Here is a 20,117-nt window from a genome sequence, read left to right as displayed (position 1 = left end):
AATTTTGCTTCAGCATTCATTAGAAAATAAAAAAATAGGAAAGAAAGAAAATCACTCTGTTCCATTAAAACAAAACTGAAACTTCTGCCATTACGAGTGTGAATTAATTTTCTTACCCTTCAAATCATTATCTTCGTTATCCTCATTTAAATTACTATTATTATAATCTTTCATGTCAAATTAATCGTGTAAAAATTCGAACATAATAAATAATGAACGCAAATTATTGGACTTTTGAACTTGATTTTATATTATTCGTAGAATAAATAAATCGAGACTCCCGAAGCTCCAATACTATTTTCGCTAATCAGAGAATGAAACAAGTTAATAATAATGGAAAAATAACAAAATAGTTGCTCACCTCTGTGTTGTCGGACTCTTGGGTGGAAGTCCCGTCTCCTTTGAGACTTCTCTTCGTTCTTCGATGTAGATCGTTCGTTCGCTGCCATAATTCCCGATGTTGTTATTATTGTTCCCGGTTGACTCCACGTTGTGCACGTTATTGTTGTTGTTGTTCACGTTGTAACTTGTGTTTGTGCTATAGGAGCGATCAGCCGCGAACGTAACCGTAGGCGAGGAATTATTCACGTACGGGGTTCGAGGATGTACCGGAAACGCCGGAGTTTGCGGCCTTGACGCGCTGTTGACCACCGTACTTCCGGGACTGACGCTCCTCTCGGTCCACGATGAAGCAGAGTCATTGTGCGACTGCAAGTTTTCATCAAATTTTCACGTGTGTCCCATATGATGTATTATTAAAAATACGTTGAAGAGATGCTGCGCACATCTAATCAATCTATGACGCGTATAAAGCAATTTGAAATGTATATGTATATGTATACAATCAATCTAAAATTTGTGGTGAAATATGCAAATAGAATGATTCGAGAGAAATCTAAGACATTTTTAGTCTTAACCTCTTTGCATCTGGAGATACGACGTTAAATATTATACAGTTAAAGCTTCGGAATATTTTTTCTATTTTTAACATTTTTATCCCTTTAATCTTTAGTTAAGCGTACCAATGAGAGACAATAGTTATATTAACAATTTCCCATTTGAACGGTTTCGCTCAAGTGGAAATAATATATTTTTATATATATTCTCAGCCATCTCTTCTTTACATTAGTTATTCCTTATTAAAGTTTAGTCATAATGCAAGACCACGCGATTTTGATGTAATAGTCAACTTGTTACTTAGATATTATCACATTTCACGTTTCATTAAAAACACGAGTTAAACATCTCATTCGTAGTTGCAATAGAGTTAAGTCTACATCTATGAAAAAAATAAACAACCATAAAACAACAAAAAAAAAGAACACACACAGAATATTTCTCTCCATCCTTCCATGTAGTCACATAAAAATGAAAAACATTAGAATGCAAGTTGAGGTACGTGAGGATTCCTGTGGGAGGAGGCTGGACAAACCTGGGTGCAATTCTGCCATGCTTTGGGCGACTGGTTAGGGGAGCAATTAGTGCTGGCAAGGTTAACAATGTTGCTCCTCGCAGTTGTCGTGGTTGCTGCGCTGATGCTCGTGTGATGATCGTTCATGTCTGACTTGTTAGTCATCGATTGAGGTGAGCGAATGGGCGAAATTTCAGCCAGTGATTGAATGAGGCTCACGAGAGGGTCTGGATTGTTCGGTGTGTTCGATTGCTGATCGACCATGGTCAACAATCCTGCGTCCACGTGGTCGGTGGTCCTGTCGTTGCTGGTCACCGTGGTTCTGCTGATACTTTGACAAGTCACGACTTGATTTCGCGACTCTGGCCGAGAATTTCGAGTCAGAGTCGAGACGAAATCTGGACTCGCCGATTGTTTCTGGTCCGTGTGAACGTTGCTGGCGGCCAGTTGCTGCTGTTGCTGTCGGTGCTCGCGCAACAGAGCGTCAGCGCGAGCAAAACTATCGCTACGAGACTCTGGTCGTGGTGGCTGAGGCTTGTCCGTACTAATGAACGTTGCTTGTTGCTGCATTGCTAATCCTAAGGGTTGCGTGCTTGCTAAGCCTGAGCGAGGGGATGTTGGAGGGCTCTGAAAAGCAAGCCAAGCGCTTCATGCTAGAGGGAGCTGGCCGTTTTAATCCTTTCCTGCCACGCTCTATGTTTACACGCGCTGATTTCTTATTAGCCATCGGATTATCGTGATCTTTTATTAGCACACGTTAATCGTATTAATTTGTAATTACACGGTTATCTTTTAAGATTCAGAATCGTGAATATGGAGATGAAGTTAGAACGATGATGAATTTTCTATAACCGGTTCGCCAGTCATAATAAATATCCAAGGTAATTATAGGTTCATGATAGGTATATATTGTATGGCGAATAAAGTTATGGAGAAATTCTAAGCAAGAAATTCCACAGGTATCTTTTAGTGGCTTTATCGCATAGAATTATCCTCGTTTCCAATCGTACCGATCATCGAGCAACGCCTCGCACAATAATTGTATAATAACCGAGCCAAAAAATCGGCACAAGAAAGGGTTAAACTGTAACTCGCGGTTCTAAAGGATGCGATCGTTTTTACCATGTCTACGAGTGTAAGGTGGGCTGTTTCTTGCTGTTTAGGATCTAACTGTGGGATATAACCATAAAACAGAGCACCACAGTGCGAGCTGCTTTTACAGTCGCAATCTATGAGGGACTAAATTGTAGCGTTCGTGCTGCCGCTGTTTCATTCGCGTAAAGCCAGGATCGACCGTGCCGCCGTTTTCGATTTATTATCCTTATTACCGATAATTATTTTAAGTAGTCGAGCGCTTCGAGTAACTGGCTCGGCTAATACTACGTTGTTTTCTCCAACCGCACCGACGACTTAATAAATATTTATCGCGTAATCGTCCTGCGTGATTTTCGTTGCTTTATACGACGATCAAACATTTTATGCTTCTGGACATCTCGACGCGTTCGTTAACCACGATCGATTCCAGCCTACGTTATGTCGTAATCTACGTAACAGCAAGCTGCTACTTTCTTCCTATCTTTCTCTAATTATTACGTGTACATATACTTCCTCGTTTACCTGACTGTCGCCGTATTTGCGATATTCGTAAGCGCGTTTCACGGACATGAATGGACGCTCGTTCACGCTCTCTGCTCGTGGTCTTCCTAGGGTACCGGTTCCGATCGTACCATTGTACTTCCGGCTGCTGGATCGTTGCGGAAGCAGAGGACTTGCTGGAGCGGATGTGTAAGGTGCCGGCCTTGATTGCGTCTAAAATTGTGAATTATCAATAGAAGATCGTAAGTAATTGTAAAAATTGACTATGTTGTAATAAAAGAGCACGGAAGATAAATATTGGATTACAAAAGTAGATCGTACTTGAAATGAGATATGGTTGTCAAAATAAATTACAATATAACATAAAATCATAAAAGAGATTATGATAGCCCAGAGAACAGTAATGTAATTAACAAATACCAAAGTGAGCAAAGTAACCCATTTCCACGTTTTGTAGGAAAACGAATGCGATATAGGATTGCGGTTTCGCCTGTATTTAATACAAGTTAGATTGTAGTTATTAATACTTCTAGTGTTAAAAATAATATGATATGTCAAAATTATGAAAAACTAGAAATAGGATAGAAAATTGGTCTTATTTCTCACCTGTCCGGAAGTAGAATGAACAACCCACGTATCGTCATCGTCATCGAGCACCGCAGAATCGCTAGCGTACCCGTCGTGCCTCAATCTACCTCTCTGTAAGCTTCTCAGCTCGCCGATCACACGATTCCCAGTTTCCTGCCGCCAAAGTTTCCCCGGGTTCCTTTCATCCCTTCTCGCGGCAAGTTTCAATTGCTGCTGCCTCAACCATGATAATCTGGTAACAAGAAGAGAAGCGGTTTGGACTTTGTCACGTTGTGCTGAAACTTTTTCGATCATTGCGCCATGCACGTTTCGCTGATCTCGTTAAATTAAATCACAGACAAATCCGTATAACCAAAGTCGTATAAATGAAAGTTATAACATGTTTTTCATCAGAAGTGTTATTTTTCTAAGTCATTTTTGTCGAGACGCAACAGTCGCACCAGCAGTAAATCGAATACCTAATAATCCCAAATTTTTTAGCGTATGAACACTCAGATTAGAAAGCCGTCGAATCGATCGACAGAGAAAACTACATAGCGAACCGATTTACACGAAAGAGCTGAGAAGTCAGAAAAAACGTCTTCGTTTCCTTTTCGAGCGCCGAGATAATTCTTTCGTCTCGCGAAAAGGAATGAAAGCGTGACCAAGAAGGCTGTATAGGATCCTCTGTCACCTGTCAGAGATTAGAATCTCGGTTGCCGTGGAGCAGCTGTTTTCATCCTGTAAATCGTGATTTCTCGCTTTCCTCGCCTAACGCTGTCCGACTCGAGTTACTCGCGAGCAGACGACGAAAACACGAGAAGCTACTTTCTCGAGGGAACACGAGACGCACGAGTCGTGTAACAAAGCCTCGTTAGAACAGGCCACGTCACGGTCCCAGTCGGAAGAAGGCCGGAATCAGGACCTCCTACCAAGATAGATCCTGGATAATTGCATCCTGATCGATGAGGTCGCTGCGGGCCATCGATTTCTGCCTGTGTTTCGTTCACAGTGCTGCCGCTCGTAATATATCGATCGGTACCATAAATCGACCATCTCTTTCTTCTCGGCTTAGATTTCCTTTTTACTAACGTCTAACGAAATTCATACCTAGCTTTGTTGGTATGGCCACACCCTCGCGATGGAGAAAATCATGAATCGTTTGCGTTATACCGCATCCACGCTGGCTCACGATAGAAAACTTTTACGTTCACATTTTATGTCTTAAATGAAACACTGAAATTTCATTGTGTGTTGCAATGGTACACGACTGTCATAATTATATTGGTAAAATATGGAACGAGCGTATATAAAAATTGCAAGATATTTACTGCATACGTATATTTAATAAAAATTTCGTGTCCGGTATGAGTAATGATGCAATCAGTGGTGCCAATCTATGGATAACTGATTGTGAATTTAAAATATATTTATTATATATTATTATATATTTTACTAATATACTTGAGCGCGATTAAAGTGTAAAGTATAAAATGAAACTGCTCTCTTTAAAATCAAATATTCTAATTTAAATTATTATGGTCACTATAAATCAACAATATCATTCGATTCGCAACTTCTACAGCCCAAAATATAAATTGTCTCTAAAAAATGCGCTCAGTCTTGGATACGATTACATCGGTTGGTTTCGCTGCTTCAAATTTTCATTTCCCACCGTGCTATATCGTTCGTATTTGACGTAACAGTATATTTTCTTCTCTGACGAAATGAAAGTGCCCATACTGGAAACGAAAATGGTTTGCGATTTATTCGTAGTAGTGTAACAGAATAGTGGGCTCTATTACTGTGGGCACAGCATTGTAACATGGCAATCTTAGGAGAAGCAGATTCTATAGAAATGAAAGCGGTTCTCGTTTGCAGCGATATAAATTAATTTATAAACGAATATTTTGAGCAAATGGCTGCATTTATGACGCAAACCGAACCGCGTTAATGGAGCTGCGAATTATAGGAGGAACGATTGCTCCGATGCTCTTACGCTGTTACGATCTTCAAACGCGCATGAAGTTTGGATGAGAAGTTAATTTGCCACGAGATCAAACGATGGCTGCAATTTTCTGAAAGAGACGTAAATAGAATTTCTTATTGCTGGTAGATTTACGGAAAATTATCCCTTTTATGGAGTAAGTAATGAGCTTGGAAAGATCGTCCTCTGCACCGAACACGAAATTGGAATAGTTAAAATGAACAATCTGAGATTTCTGCTTCCTGACTTGTATACAGCACAATTGAAACCAACAAAGATCGTTTCCAATTTTACTAATCCAAATACCTGAAGATCACAGAGAATAAGTTATTTTAGTTGATTTCCTACTTCTGTCTATCTTTTGCTAATTTCCTCGATCTTTTTATTATTTGATCAACCCAAACCGGAACGGAATTAAACCACGAGTCGACGATCGATCCCATTAAGGGATGTCTGCGGTAAGTAAGGTAAAGAAGAATGTCAGGGACGATAGAACAAAAAAGAAAAGTTTCTTATTTGTGGAAAAACATGGAGAGAGGAGATTCCTATTTCTGGGACTCCGGCCGCCCTCTGACATAATTATAAATATAGAACAGACGAGACGCGGTAAATCGGCCGCTACGAGGCTCAATCCCTTCTTCTTCTTCTCTTCGTTTTCACCGGTGGTTTGCTTTGTTTTCCATGCTTCTGCAACTACATTTTCTTTCCGCTGGCAATTTTTCTATCGCCGGCGGAGCTTCGCGGAAGCAGAGCGTGCTCGGATACGGAAGTCATTCGAAGTAGAAGTAAGAGCACAAAAGCGGTTCGTAAAGCTTTCGCGCAATTTTTCTCGACGAGCTCCCATTTCCGACGTCCTTTCCGATCTATCCTAGACCGATGTTCTGCTACCCTTGCCTCTAGCCGTGGTATTATTTCGGAAAAAGTGTCTACTTTTGTATTTCCAGCCGACGAAAAAATCAGGGTAGTCCTCATCGACGAAATATCACCTCTTAACTGAAGCTATTGTTACATGGAGAATTGAAAGTCGTAGTGTAAATCAGTCGACTGCTGTTACTCGTAAAGTAGCATTCTGCATTTATTATTATAAAAAAATCATTATATTTTCCAAGTCACGAAAACATATCGCGGCAGAGAATAAAGTTACACTTTACTTTATGATTCTAAGAGGATGATACTTTCAAGGATCGAAATACATGACTAAATCGAAATTCTCTGAATCTTGACATACATCACTGTGAGTTTCAGCTCGAAACGACAGCCGTAGAGTCGGAAAAGCTTGAAGAGTCTAATGACTGGATTTACAGTTATTGCTTTTAAACAAGCCCACTTGTTGGTGAGTTAGTTTTCTATGAAAAGTTCGCTACAACACAAAATTGCCCTACATCCGACGTACGAAATAGCGCAAATGATTCAGAAAGTACCGATCGCGTGTCCGAAAGAAAGGAAAAATCGCGGGAACGTAACGAGACGTTTTATTATTTGAAACGCGCGAGTTTTGCGCCGGGAAAACGAGATAGCGTCCAGTTTATTTCAAACTGACAACGGGAGAACGTTCGCCCTCGTAAATTCGTACCGTTGTATCTTTTATTTCGTAGATGGAAACGGGGCATTTTAATTTCACTCCCATACACGCGCGTTCCGTTGCGCCATGCGAATTCCGCGCGTTCGCGCGTCTATAAAGGAATCACTGTTGCGATATTTCCTGGACGATTCTTTACCTTTCACTTAATTAATACATCGTATCACAAGTAAAAAAGACCACAGAGAAATGATATAAAAAATTACTTTTTCTATCATTCACAGGGGTGTAATTTTATTAAATATAAATAAAATATAATACGTTGATGATCAATTCCACACCATTTAAATAGTCTCATCTGTCTCTCGGAAATTTTTTAGAAACATTTTTAATTATTTTTATTACCATATATCATTCAAGTATTTTCATTACCCTTCCAAAAATTTTCAAAATATTAACCCTTTGTACGGTGAATTTTGTTTGTAGGCAATGTCGTAATTTATGAAGATATTAGGTGATTAAACGATAAATAAACTTGTCTTGTAAAATTGATCCTGATTTTAGTGTATTCTATACTCGTTATAAAAATATCAGAGAAAATGAGTTTCTGTTAGTAGAAATTAATAAAAAAAAAAGAATGTTTCTCACGGTCTTAAAAAAATTCGATCCTGAAAGGGTCGATTGCCTCGCCGTATAAATTGCGCTTTTACAATGAAATACGAATGTATTATCTATATTTCAAATTTCATGTCATTCCTCGCGCTTAAAACAGACTATTTCCTCAAAATATTCCATTTTAGTCATTAATACTTCATTTCCACAGAAGCAGGAAAGAATGAACTTTTCTATCCGCGTTTAAAATCAGATCAAACGGCTTTGATCAAAGTGGAGATAGTGTCCGGTACTTTGAACGATTGTTTCAAAGGAGACGGTCACCGTAGATGGAATTTAAACAGCTACACGTCGGAGGGGAAGCAGAAAACCAGGATCGGGAGACAAGGAACGAACGGCGAAGCCCCGAAAGGAGAGCTTCTTTGCGGTTGAGAAAGCAGACCTGCCAAACGTCTGTCGACCTCCTCGACCATAAACGTCGCCTGTTTCTTCATCGTAGCGGATCGCGGTTCTTCATAAATATCCGGGCGAAACTTGCGGTTTCGCAGGCTGAACTCGACTCGTGGTGCCAGAAGGGACGTTTATTTTCACGGCTCTCGGGCCCTCCAGCGACTCTCGATACACAAAACGAGACGAGTATTTTACGGTGACTGCTGTCCGGTTCGACGAACTCCATAGGCTACATATGTACGCTTTAACAAACTTGTTAAGCGTGGACTTCTTGCTTTCTCTCGTTCTCGGATAAGATTTCGACCGCGAAAATCGACGCGTTCAGTTCAGTGACCGAATTCTCAAGTGGATTTGAAACTAGTCGAAATCGAGCGTCATATGAATATAAAGCTTTTATCAAGTCAATAAGCACAGTGCTGTACAATGCTATGGAGGGTTACGAAAATCTATTTTGCTCTCCTTAATTAAAATGTCCTATCTTTCCCTTTTCAAGACGTGTGCAGGAAAATTTGCAATTTTCCGCGTCTTCTACCTTCCGTAAAGTTATATTGTGTAAGGTGTTACGAAATAATGATTAGATATTTTTAATTAAGCGAAGGAAGATCACAGTATAATAAAGCTTCAGCTTCCTCGAACATATATCGTTTCGTAAATATATGAATCGCCAAAAATATGAATTTGCCTAAAAGTCCATAGTATAGTTTTAAATAAAGAACAACAAATATCGAGGAAACCAAAGAACGACTGTCAATGCTTTTCGATATATTATCCAAACAACGACAAACTCGAAAAGAAATCAAAATAATATTTTAACGTACGATCGAGAAACATCGCTGTCAAAACCGGTCGATTTATTTGTAAGGCGAGCGCAATGTTCCAGGACGAGGAATTAACGAGACGACAATGTGGTCATAGCTCGTACTATCCACCCTGAAACCGCGAAACTCGTATTTCATAACGCGATACGACGCGTCTGTTCCAGCACCGTCCGTATCTACTGACTTTTCTCTTTCCATTTGCCCTGGCAAGCGACAATGACTCACGACGACCGCGTTCTCCATTCCTGGCAGAAATACGGCGACCGTAGTGCGTTGCAATCGCGTCCGCCTATGGGTAGACAATTTATTAATTGTCCCAGCGACGGCTTCTATCCTCGTTTCTCTACCGACTCTTTTTCGAGCTTCGTGACACTCTTCTGCGGCGCCCGATTCGGAGGACGAGTTGCGACATTTCTCGTAGGCGATCGTTGTTGGCCGTCCGAAAGCTCTGCCGGGGGAATGGCCCACTTGTTCTTCGAGACGTCCACGGCAGATTCCGTGAAAACCTCCTAATCTCCATCTCGTTTCACGATATTCATCGAGCGTGTCGAAACACGGTGCGAGCGAAAAGCGTTTCAACCCGCGTCGTATTATTAGAGACGGACCCGGCATTTAATTATGGGATTTGTTACACGCAGCCGAGGCTGTTCGATATTAACGTTGCTCGCTGGGAACACTGCCAGGAAAACGCACCCTGTAATCACTCTGAGTCGGAGAGAACATATATATATATATATTTAAATATATATAGAGAGAGGATGAAAGCTTCGAGTTTGTTGGAAATGGTAGTTTTTCGTGGACCAGAAGCGGTTTGTCGAGAAGATTGGAATTGGAAAAATTCCCATAAATACCTTCGCGTGAGATTTTTCTACATAATATCTGAATTCATAAATCACGAAAGCGTCGACTTTATCAGAGATGGTAATTTCTTGTGAATCGATTCGATGCTTTTCTACCATGAACAAGATTTCTCTACGTGATATCTTAACCTATGAAGGAGAGTTAGTGCTTCGAGTACATATTAGATGGTTCCCCATAACAATCTTTGTTGCGAATTATCGACTAAAAAGCAACCGGTCAGGTCAAACCGATCGGTCGATATCGCGTACCTCGAATGACTTAACGCTCAAGGTAGTGGAGGTTTAGTAGATCGAGTGTTAGAGTAATCTAGCACTGTATTTGCACTTGTATAAAAGTAAAGTGTGATGTTACGAACACGGCGGTGGTAAGAACTTGTTGGGAGTGAAGTATTTCACCGCACGGTATGATGTCTAATGATGAACTGTCCTAGTATATTGCTGATTCTTTCCACCAGCCGTTGGGTCTCGTCCTTCCATCCTGCCCTCCCTGCTGGTTTTTTACCAGGGTTTTTTACCTAACCTCGGAGTCATTAGCTTTACAGAAACACGTAATTCAGAATTTCCTAAAGAAGAGATAGGACCCGTTCGAGTCATAAACGGACAACCACTCAAAATTCGGAACAACCTTGAATGAGATCTTCCTCCGGAATATTTTAATTTACGCACAAACGTAAGTATAGGAAAGAGTGGAAAACTTCAAGTTTATCAAAAATACGTGGTAATACATCGCGAAGCAAAAAGAAGAAGTTTAACGGAGAAACGTATTCAATTGAAAAAGCCTCATTACTCAGGCGACAACTTAACATAGAAAAAGGGAATGCAGAATATCACTCACCCATCCACGTGATCCGAACTGCTCTTTGCGGGACCGTTGGCGAACTCTGGCGGAGGGTCCGGCGTGTTTGGACTCAAAGGGCTGAGAGGTCTCCTCGAATTCTCTCCTAAAATATCTTCGAAATCCACCACAGGCGCCGTACCTCGTACAGACGCCTTTCTGACCAAAGAAGGCGACGATAGTTTTTGATGTTTAATCATGTCCGACGTGGCACCGTACGAGAATGGTTGACTCGTCTGTCTCGCGTGATAGGGGATGTCTTCGTCGATATAATCGATATTTCCAGGTGGTGAAAATGAGTCCGCGTGTTTCCTGTACGTGTCCGTGGAGGTATCAGAAATTTTTCGATCAGGTGACATACGATATTCGAATTCCTCCCTTCGATGTTCAATTTTTGTTGGTTCTCGGTACTCGTTCTTCAGGGTGCTGTAACTGCTGCTCGAGTTATATGGCGGACTGGATTCTTTCGCGGTGCTGTAGTTCCTGTACGAATCTTTCAACGTGGAATAAGTCGATGGGGAATGACTACTTGTGTGGCTGCTGTAGCTGCGGGTTTCCTGAATGTACATCTTCTCGCTTCTGTCTGTTCTATACTCATCTGACGGAGGATCTGGCATCGACTGTATTTGAAAGATAGAAATCATTCTTTTACTGAAACTATCATTGTTACCCTGTTAAAGAGTGTTTAATCTAGGCGTGGAAGACTTCTCAAGATCAATATTGACCGATTATTTAACTTTCCATAACTTTGTGTAACTTATGATTGTGTATATGTTCCTAATTCCTAAGAAATGTTAGCTCTTAGATTTTCTTTCTCTCTCATAGGTAAATAAAATTTAGGTCGTAGAGAATTAAAAACGAGTTATTTAGAAACCACATTCGGCAACTCCATACGTCAGAATAGTAGAAAAAGACGTCTATGTTACAAACGTTACTTTCTAAATTCTATCTCGAACTTTACGATCATTTATATTACCTTCTTAAAATAAATAAATTTCTGAATATAAATTATTTTTTTCTTAACTTGACAAGTTGATCACTAATCATGTGCTTGGATAACGGAATTTAGAAATGAACAAAAAATACAATCGATCAATTTGTCTTCCGAGAATCTTACTTGTCTCGTGTATCCTCGATAAATTCGTAATTTCGCAATGATATTAGTTTAAAAGGAGGATAGACGTACCTCAACAGTAAGCATCATATCATGAAGAAGTTTATCAAGATCACCATGAGCCTGGTTATCCGGCTCTGGTTCCGGTGGACTAGGTCGTTGTGGTGGAGCACTGCTGATGCCGCTGTCCATGGAAACTGTCAATGGTGAGCCACGGGCACCACCGGCAGCACCCTGGTGTACCACAGCGTACAGAGATCCATCTATGGGACCGCAAGTGTAACCCAATCCGCGAGGCGATGTTTGAACCGAGGAACTCGAAGGTGGTGGCGGTGATAATGGTGTTTCCCGTCCTTCTGAACAAAAATTCCGCGATCAGATTAAATTTCATATAGGCTGCACTGCGTCAAACATGCGAGAACGAGCTGCTAGTGAAGCTGAGAAAAGTGTACTTCTGCAAGCAACACGTTAAGGATGTATACTACCTTGACAGTCTCAAAAAAAGAACTTTTCGCTTCAAGTGTTTAATTCAAATATTTACTTCAAATGTCGTTGAATGTGATGAATGAATAAGAATGTTCTAATAGAAGGAATATTAGTTACAGCGAATAGTAAATGCGTTACTATCATCTGAAAAACATCTAAATTCTTCACTTCATAATTATTTATAAGATAAATTCCCAAACTTCACCTGCTTCGCCCTCTTAAACGAAACGAAAATTAATCTTAACCGAGTCTAATTACCAAAGTGCGAATTGTTAAGGATATTTCTAATTTAACGTTTCGATGTCTCTTTCGTTCTTCCGAAATTAGCGCTAATCAGGTTATTCGCGTAATTTCCTACAGACGCCGAAGAACAAAGAGCGCTCGTTAAGAGGGAACAATCGACTGTAAATCGTTGACCGATGAAACTGGCAGAGACTAATTGCGAGCGAGAGGTTAAGAACCGAGCAACTTCGAATTTATGCTATCCTCTTCTTCTCTCTTCCAGTACGTCGCGCCAATTTAACGCTAATCCTCGTCGCTCGTGTCACGCTACAGTAATTCGCGTGCTCACGGTTAACGTAGTATCTGTCGCGGTCGGTTATCCGCGGGATCGAGCGCGAGGAAAGTCGAAGTTCACGCTTCAGTCCATCTAGATCGAGAAATTCGCGTGACGCGTGCAATCGCGGCTTTCGTACTGGATTTCCAGAAATCCTTGTCACGTAACGCGACAGTCATCTTAAGGGACATACGCGGTCCCAAGAACCTTCTCTCTACACGGAGAATCCGGCACAGCGAAAATATATCTTCCGGTATGTTCGTGATCGAAATTCTAACAGGCGGGTTCAAACAGAAACAGCAAAGCGTCCGGTAGACTGTCATCTACGGTGAAAGTTTTTCTCGTGGGAATATTTGGGGATAATCGATAGACGATGGTATTTTTACGATCTCCAAGTGAATCGAATGGCGAAAAGAAAACGATACGTGTGTATGTTTTTGTTTCGAGAAGATCGATCTCTCGTGGTCTCTGAATTCCACGATAATAAAGACTGGAATCGAAGATGAATAAAAGGGAGCACACAGACTAGCTTTTAGAGTGCTGTTTCAGAGTGCTCTTCTAGAGAGGCTTTAGGACACGCCGACACTCATGGATACGCCATTAGCTTGGAGTACGTGGTCTCGCCGATGCGATGGTTTCCGCCTGTGTGAGGATTCTAGTGGACATTCGCGCATGGTATATAGGTTTTACTAGAGTTTATTCCCCTGCTTTATAGCGAGAAATATGAGCAGCGTTCTTAACCATTTGACGAAGTTATAAAACTTCTTAGATTGTCGTTATCATCCTGATGCTTTCATCATTTCTTATCCAATTGCATTTTCCTAAGAGAAATATATTTTGTTTGATAAAGTGAGAGGTATAAATATTGAGATATAAAAAGCCAAAGATCGCAGCAAGTTTAAAAATTAATTTTAGAAGTATCTGAGAAGTTTCTGTTCTTTCCATTTAAAAGATTCTACCAAGTATATTTCTTATTTTTCCAGATGTACTGAAATATTTTACAAATAAAATTACATAATGAACATCGTTACGAAATAATGACTAAATGTTTTAAATTGAAAAGAGAAAAACGAGAATTCTTTTTTAAAATAGCGAATATACGACGTTCGCAAGTTTTCATGTAACTATCTTCAACGTTCAATCTTACGATCCATTTTCTCCTCTCCTTGCTCTCGATTTCAAGCGACAAACCAAACGACCCACGTCACCGTACCAATATCCATCAAGATCATTCGGCGAAGGACACCAGGTAGACCCTCTTCGAAGTTCTACTAGCACGATGTCATTTGAATTCAATTCGTACCCGCTTTATCTCGGCGACGTATCTCTCGAGAGCATAAATCATTTTTATTCGTTTCTTGGCGATTCTATTCGCGAAGGGAGAAGAAACCAGCCACTTCGTCGGTACCGTCTAATCTACCTTTGACCAACAGATGGAACGCATTTAACACCCGCGCGCAAACGCGAAACATGCCGCGAACGACCAGCCTGTTGCTCTTGATCGAGATCAGAGGATTATTGCGAAGACTCTTTCACCGCTTGGACGAACGGAGAATCTAAATGGCGTCTGGGCCACGCCGTGCTCCAATACGAAAACGAAACGACGCGGTAAATCATTGGGGTGAATATTTGCGAAGCAGAGATAAGAGTCGAGTAGAAGCTGCGATGATACTGATACCTTTATCCTCAACTTCGTCTACGGTATAAATACGAAGATCACCAAGGGAAAATGGAAGAATTCGTATTTTTCATGTTTTACAAGGGGAACGACAACTTTGAAGTTCCATACGTTGCTGATCAATCTTTTCGTTTTTGTTCGAGTTTGACTACATACGCTACAGTGGCTGGAAAAAAGTATTTGAACATTTATCAAAGAAAGCTTTTACGAGCATATCGTATGCGTCATATGTAACATTTTCAACTGCCTTTTAATCATTAAGTAACGTCAAAAGCTGAAAATTAAGAAATATGGAAGTGTCATGTTTTTCCTGTGTGCTTGTTATATGTATAGTTCGTATCTCAGATAAAATTTAATGAATTTTTAGTAAGGTTCGAGGAAACTAGCTTGTATACTACTAATGTTTTTATGCATCAATCGATTTCCACCTAAGGGACAGACCACCCAGGATTGTTTCGAAGAAGCCTGTCCTAAGGGTAGATTTAGGGTTTTCGAGTGGTTCGATGGAACTGGTCGTTACCCACGTCGCCTGAGGACACCATCTTCTTCGAAGTTGCTATGCGCAGCTTCTATGGCCGCTGGCCATCGAATTAGCAACATATACAGAAATTCTAATTTTCTGAATAGGATACTATATATCATGGATAGCAAATTGTTCTTCTCAAGTTATTAGATATATTGTTAAACACATTGTAGATTTTTCAAACTGCTTTTAAATTTTGCTAATATAATCACGATAGTGGTATTTCATTACAATGTTAATTACATAAAAAAATATTTTATATAATACGTACAATATAAAAGTTTGCTATAGTAAGGATTCAAATATTTTTATGTACACGATACACGGTATAAATCAACGTCGTTTTTTTTGTATCAGTCGGTACTTCGTGAAAATATTATTGACACCACGTGGCAATATATAGTAATATATATCGCTCATAACTCTTCGATCATACACGCGGGCATGAATCGCGTTTAAAACGTCCCGTGGCTAAAAGCGTTCGCGTTTCGAGCCAAAAAACAATTGATGCACGACCATCGTCGCTGTCTGATTGTGAGCCGAGTGCATTCAACATCGTTCGATAAGAATCGAGACACAATAAAGTTTCGCTCGATCGATCCACGTCCTTGGCTCTGATCGTCGTGTTCTCGCCACGATGCACGCGGATGCAAAAGGAAACGGTGAGAGCCGAGTCGCAATAACAGACGACGAGCAGAAACGTAATCGTTGCGTGGACGTATCATTTGGCGCAATAAATCCGCGCGAATCGTGAGCGACTATTGGCCGACGGCGACACCAGCTATCCTTTGGACAGTCTGCAGTCGCAGCTGCAGCTTGTGCACGTGTTAAGTGTTCTGTCGTAGATCTCTACGTGCTTACCACGACGATTAACTTGATCTATACCCTTCTGCTAGGATATCGAATCGATAGAAACTAACGCTGTGTCATTTCCCACGTATAGTTCTGAATTAATGGCAGAAAATCGTACGAAAATTTTGTTGTAAAACAGCTGAAACAGTATTACGATTCTCGAGATCTCTACAGTGCCTTCTTGATAATCGAATTAGGACTTTATCCTTCATTTTTAGGAAATGTTCGAAGATTCGGTAACAGGCGCCAGTTGAATCCATTTACGGGATCCTGAACTCCTATTATCCGAACGAGGAATCAGAGCTATTCTTTTCAGAGCTATTCGAACTATTTTTTTCTCGCATACGGATGTACAAATTTCTCACTTAATTTCCTTCACGCAGTGAAATTTGAACATATGTCACATTTACGTATCACCCAATAGCAAGAGCAAAGAGTAAGACTTTCTATTAAAAATTTAGAAATGGTTCACCAAACTGGCAAGCTATAGAACCGAATTCAGAATCTCATCTATGACTGATTGTAAATTGTATCTGGTAAATTGTAACTAATTGTAAATGAAATTGCACGTATCAAGTATCAGAACATCAATACATACGTACATTTTAGAGCTACTAAAGTCTCGATATTTCACAAGAGGTCCAGCTTCCTCGCCGAAGACAAGGAGAAGAGAGGTCATCGTGATATCAGCGTATGATTTGCGAGGCGCACCATTAAATCGGGTTAATAGAGGAAGCGATAAACCGTATCTTCTCTCGTAGAGCATAGAAGCGGGACAGAGAATTTACCAAGCGCACGAGTCGGAAGTGGTCGAGAGAACGATCGTTTCCACGAGCTCTGACCGCCATAAACAATCGCGCTTAAACATCGTGCGCTAGTGCACTCGTTGCACCTCGCTAAGTAAACGATGGAATTAACGACTCGAATGACGATGGCTGGTGAAGCGCGGCGAGCGATGAGCATCGCCTAACGACCGCGATCTAATTTCATATCGCACTCTTTAATGCCACTGACACGCACATTTCACGCACGCCCGACAATCGTCGCTGATTAAGAAACGCGTACGCAAAAACATTTTTTCTGGCAGCGCTGAAAGATGCCATCATTTCGTGGAATAGCTAAATAATTTGACCAGATAGACGTTTATTTTCAACGAGATATAATAAAGACTCTCCACAGATATAGCTGCTTATGGAAGTATTCGAACAGTTGAGAAACAGATTATTTTATAAATGCTCTGAAACGCTTCACTCGGAACTCTATTTATGGTTTAGGAAAATCTCAATAATGTAAGATAATATTGAGAAATTCGTTGCCATAAAACAGTATACGAAAATGTTTTTTCTAAAAATATAGCTAATAACCATGATAGATGATGTAAGATTTTTGCATGCTATTATATTTCAAAGAAATAGAAATTCGATAGAAAATTCATTGGAGTCTCGTCAAAAGTAGCGTTGAACTAAGCATCGTAGAAACATTGCGATTTATGATGAAGTGTCAATATTTCATTGATAGATAATCACGAAGAAGCTCGTAATATAATAGGAATCTTACGTAATGTAATGCGTCTCGAAATGATTCTCAAACATAGCTACATATCTGGCTACATATCTAGCTACATCCTCGGCTACATGTCTATCTAGAGACCAACAATCATCAATTTCACGCTTTAAAACAGCGTAAAAGTTTCTTGCAATTACTTTTTAATCTATCCATCGATCAGGAATTACTGAAACGACTCGAATTCCACTTCCTCGATGCTTTTACTCGACAGTGTACATTCCACGTGAGAATTTCAGTTTTCTGTTTCGTTTCACGCCATTCAATGAACGTACACGTACGTATCTTTACGACATTCTAGAGATCGTATACGAGTGTTCAAAGGCTAGAATACCTCTGGCTACGGTGTTAAAAACGAAATATATATATCGAGGTAGTCTGATATTATAGATTTCACCGAAGAATCGTTTCGTCTCGCTGTTTCTGTCTCTCTTCGACCAACCCCTGCTTCTTTCGCTTATTTCCAAGTGCACACGTATTGTATTAATAAGCTTGCAACCAGAGGATCGTGCGGCTACGTTGCCTCGTCGAGGTGAATATGGTAATTAGATTCTCGCGCGGAGACGTCATCGCTTTAGCCGGTTCTCCCTTCTTCCTCCTTTCTCCCTCGCCGGGTCTCCTTCTTTATTTTATTTCCTCCCTTCCGCTCGCGCCCTCCTTGCCCGCCATTCACAGGCCCATGCAGATTACTCTCGCCGTCTTATGGTAGTAAAATTCGCCATTGGCCGGTTTCCGACGGTTTCTATTCATACGGTCGGCACGGACCGTCATTATCTTCGGCGGAGAAAGAATCGAGCCGTAGAGGGTCCACCAAAGAGGAAGAGAGCGTAACCGGGTAAAAAGGTAAGACGAGGATGGTACGAGCGGCGTTGCACGCGTGCAAAACAGAGAAAGAGAAAGAGAAAGGGAGACGCGTACGGACGAATTACTCGTTTGACGGCCTTATAGAGATTCATGAGACGCCGATGGGAAGTGGGCAACGATCCAGACGGAATATACCTTCTTCGGGTACGATGACAAAAATGCCAACGAGGCGGGGGCGTGGTAGCTGCAGGGAAACGCGTGCTACTCTCTTTCACCAGGATTTTGTGTGCACTTGGACATGTACAATTTCTTCTTTCAAAATAAAACATTATTCCGGGAATTAAGGGATCTATCGATCGTTATTTCAAATAGGACAAAAATAATAAGAATTTGATGTCAATTGGAGTATAATCGCTCGCGGGATTTCAGTTCTATTAGTCAAAGTACACACGATGCTAACGGCGTTGATGATCGCTGACGTAATAGATGAGATATGATAACTTCACCTTTGATCGCGGTCAGGATTCCAAGAAGCCAGCTCGGATGAGAGAAAAATCGACGAGCCTAAGGAGATGCCCGAAGAAGATCAAGTTTCACCAACGATCCACGGAAAAAGCGAATTCTCCGCAGTGAGATGTTGCCGGCGACGAGAGAAGAAACGCGTGTTCCGTTCACCGGGAGCACAGAAACGGCACTGTACGTTGCAAATGCTGCACGATGCTGATCGCCACCACTACCACCGCCGTCATCGCGATCAGCATCAACCACCACCACCGGCTACGTCATACTATCGTTCGCCAGCACACCAGTAACCGGGATATCGTCATCATCATTGGAGGCAGGCCTCGTTTCTTCCTACGCAAGAGGCTGCCATGGCGAAGTCTCTTTCTGCCTCCACATTCGATAGTGAATAAACACGCGTACACACTCTGTATACTGCGAGGAATATATACGTGTGTACGTGTGTGTCACAATTGGTTTGGTTAAGGAGCGCAGTATGGTGTCTATGCTCTTCCGTGTACTTACTTCGTTTTTAGCGAAATAAGTTGAGCTAATTGGCGGTTGGAAATGTCTTTTGATGGGGTTATTGTTAGCGCGTTTGGCTTGTAAGCAGACCTTAATGTGTTTCTTTACTGTCATTTACTTCTTTCTGGCAGCCTGACGCTGTCAAATTGTATCGAAATTGTAATAGAACCTTTTAAATCCCTGTAACACAAGTTTTCTAAATATTATTCTATAGTCCTCTGTGAAGATCTTCCTCGTAATATCTTCTACAAACTTTTCTATAAACTTCTCGTGAATTTTTTTGTATCTATGAGAAAAGTTCGAGAAATCGTTATTTTTACTGTAAATTCTAAAAAATTTGACGACAATATGCGTTTCGTTACATTCCCTATAATTCTTCATATCCATTCTCTATCAATCCTCTTTGTAAATTGTTAGCCCGTAAAAATTCTTACTTTTACGTTATAATAAGTTACCAGGGACTAATATCAGAGTGTAATTCACCACACTGTAAATCGGTAATTATCAACAATAGAATAGAAGTACTATCGAATTACAAAAAGAGTTTGTCTGATCAGCGATCTTCCTATTCTACTTATTTCACGTCTCTCTATATTATGAATCGTTGGACTTTGCATTTCAGGTGCTACAAATCTTAGTTCATCTTCTCTATAGCAGAATAAAAGTAATATTCAATTCGAAAAAAGAGTTTGTCTGATCAGTGACCTTCCTATTCTACTTATTCCACGTCTTTCCTTATTCCACATTGCGTGCCTTCGACTTTGCATTCTATTTGCTAAAAAAAAACTCAGTCCATTTTCTCCGGCGTGATCGAGACGCACGTAATTTCTGCTTCTCTACGAGGCATCGTATTCACGTGG

General features: G+C 40.7%; 1 protein-coding gene across 5 annotated transcripts in view; it reads right to left on the bottom strand.

The window, feature by feature from the left end:
• LOC126922513 (tensin-1) overlaps positions 1-20,117 on the bottom strand; it is a 180,835-nt gene that overhangs the window by 5,981 nt on the left and 154,737 nt on the right. For 2 of the 5 annotated variants that reach the window (XM_050735127.1, XM_050735122.1), the window contains 6 exons: positions 11,842-12,125; positions 10,656-11,275; positions 3,614-3,827; positions 3,029-3,220; positions 1,433-2,038; positions 362-708 (listed from right to left, as the gene is read on the bottom strand). In XM_050735127.1, coding sequence (XP_050591084.1) covers positions 362-708; positions 1,433-2,038; positions 3,029-3,220; positions 3,614-3,827; positions 10,656-11,275; positions 11,842-12,125 — 2,263 coding nt within the window. The remainder of the gene's footprint in view (positions 1-361; positions 709-1,432; positions 2,039-3,028; positions 3,221-3,613; positions 3,828-10,655; positions 11,276-11,841; positions 12,126-20,117) is intronic. The other 3 variants (XM_050735126.1, XM_050735123.1, XM_050735125.1) reach the window with 2 other exon arrangements.

The sequence above is a fragment of the Bombus affinis genome, chromosome 12 (genome assembly GCF_024516045.1).
Source record: "Bombus affinis isolate iyBomAffi1 chromosome 12, iyBomAffi1.2, whole genome shotgun sequence".
Lineage (NCBI taxonomy): Eukaryota > Metazoa > Arthropoda > Insecta > Hymenoptera > Apidae > Bombus > Bombus affinis.
Note: the sequence above shows the minus strand (reverse complement) of the source record. Positions and strands in the feature narration are given on the sequence as shown.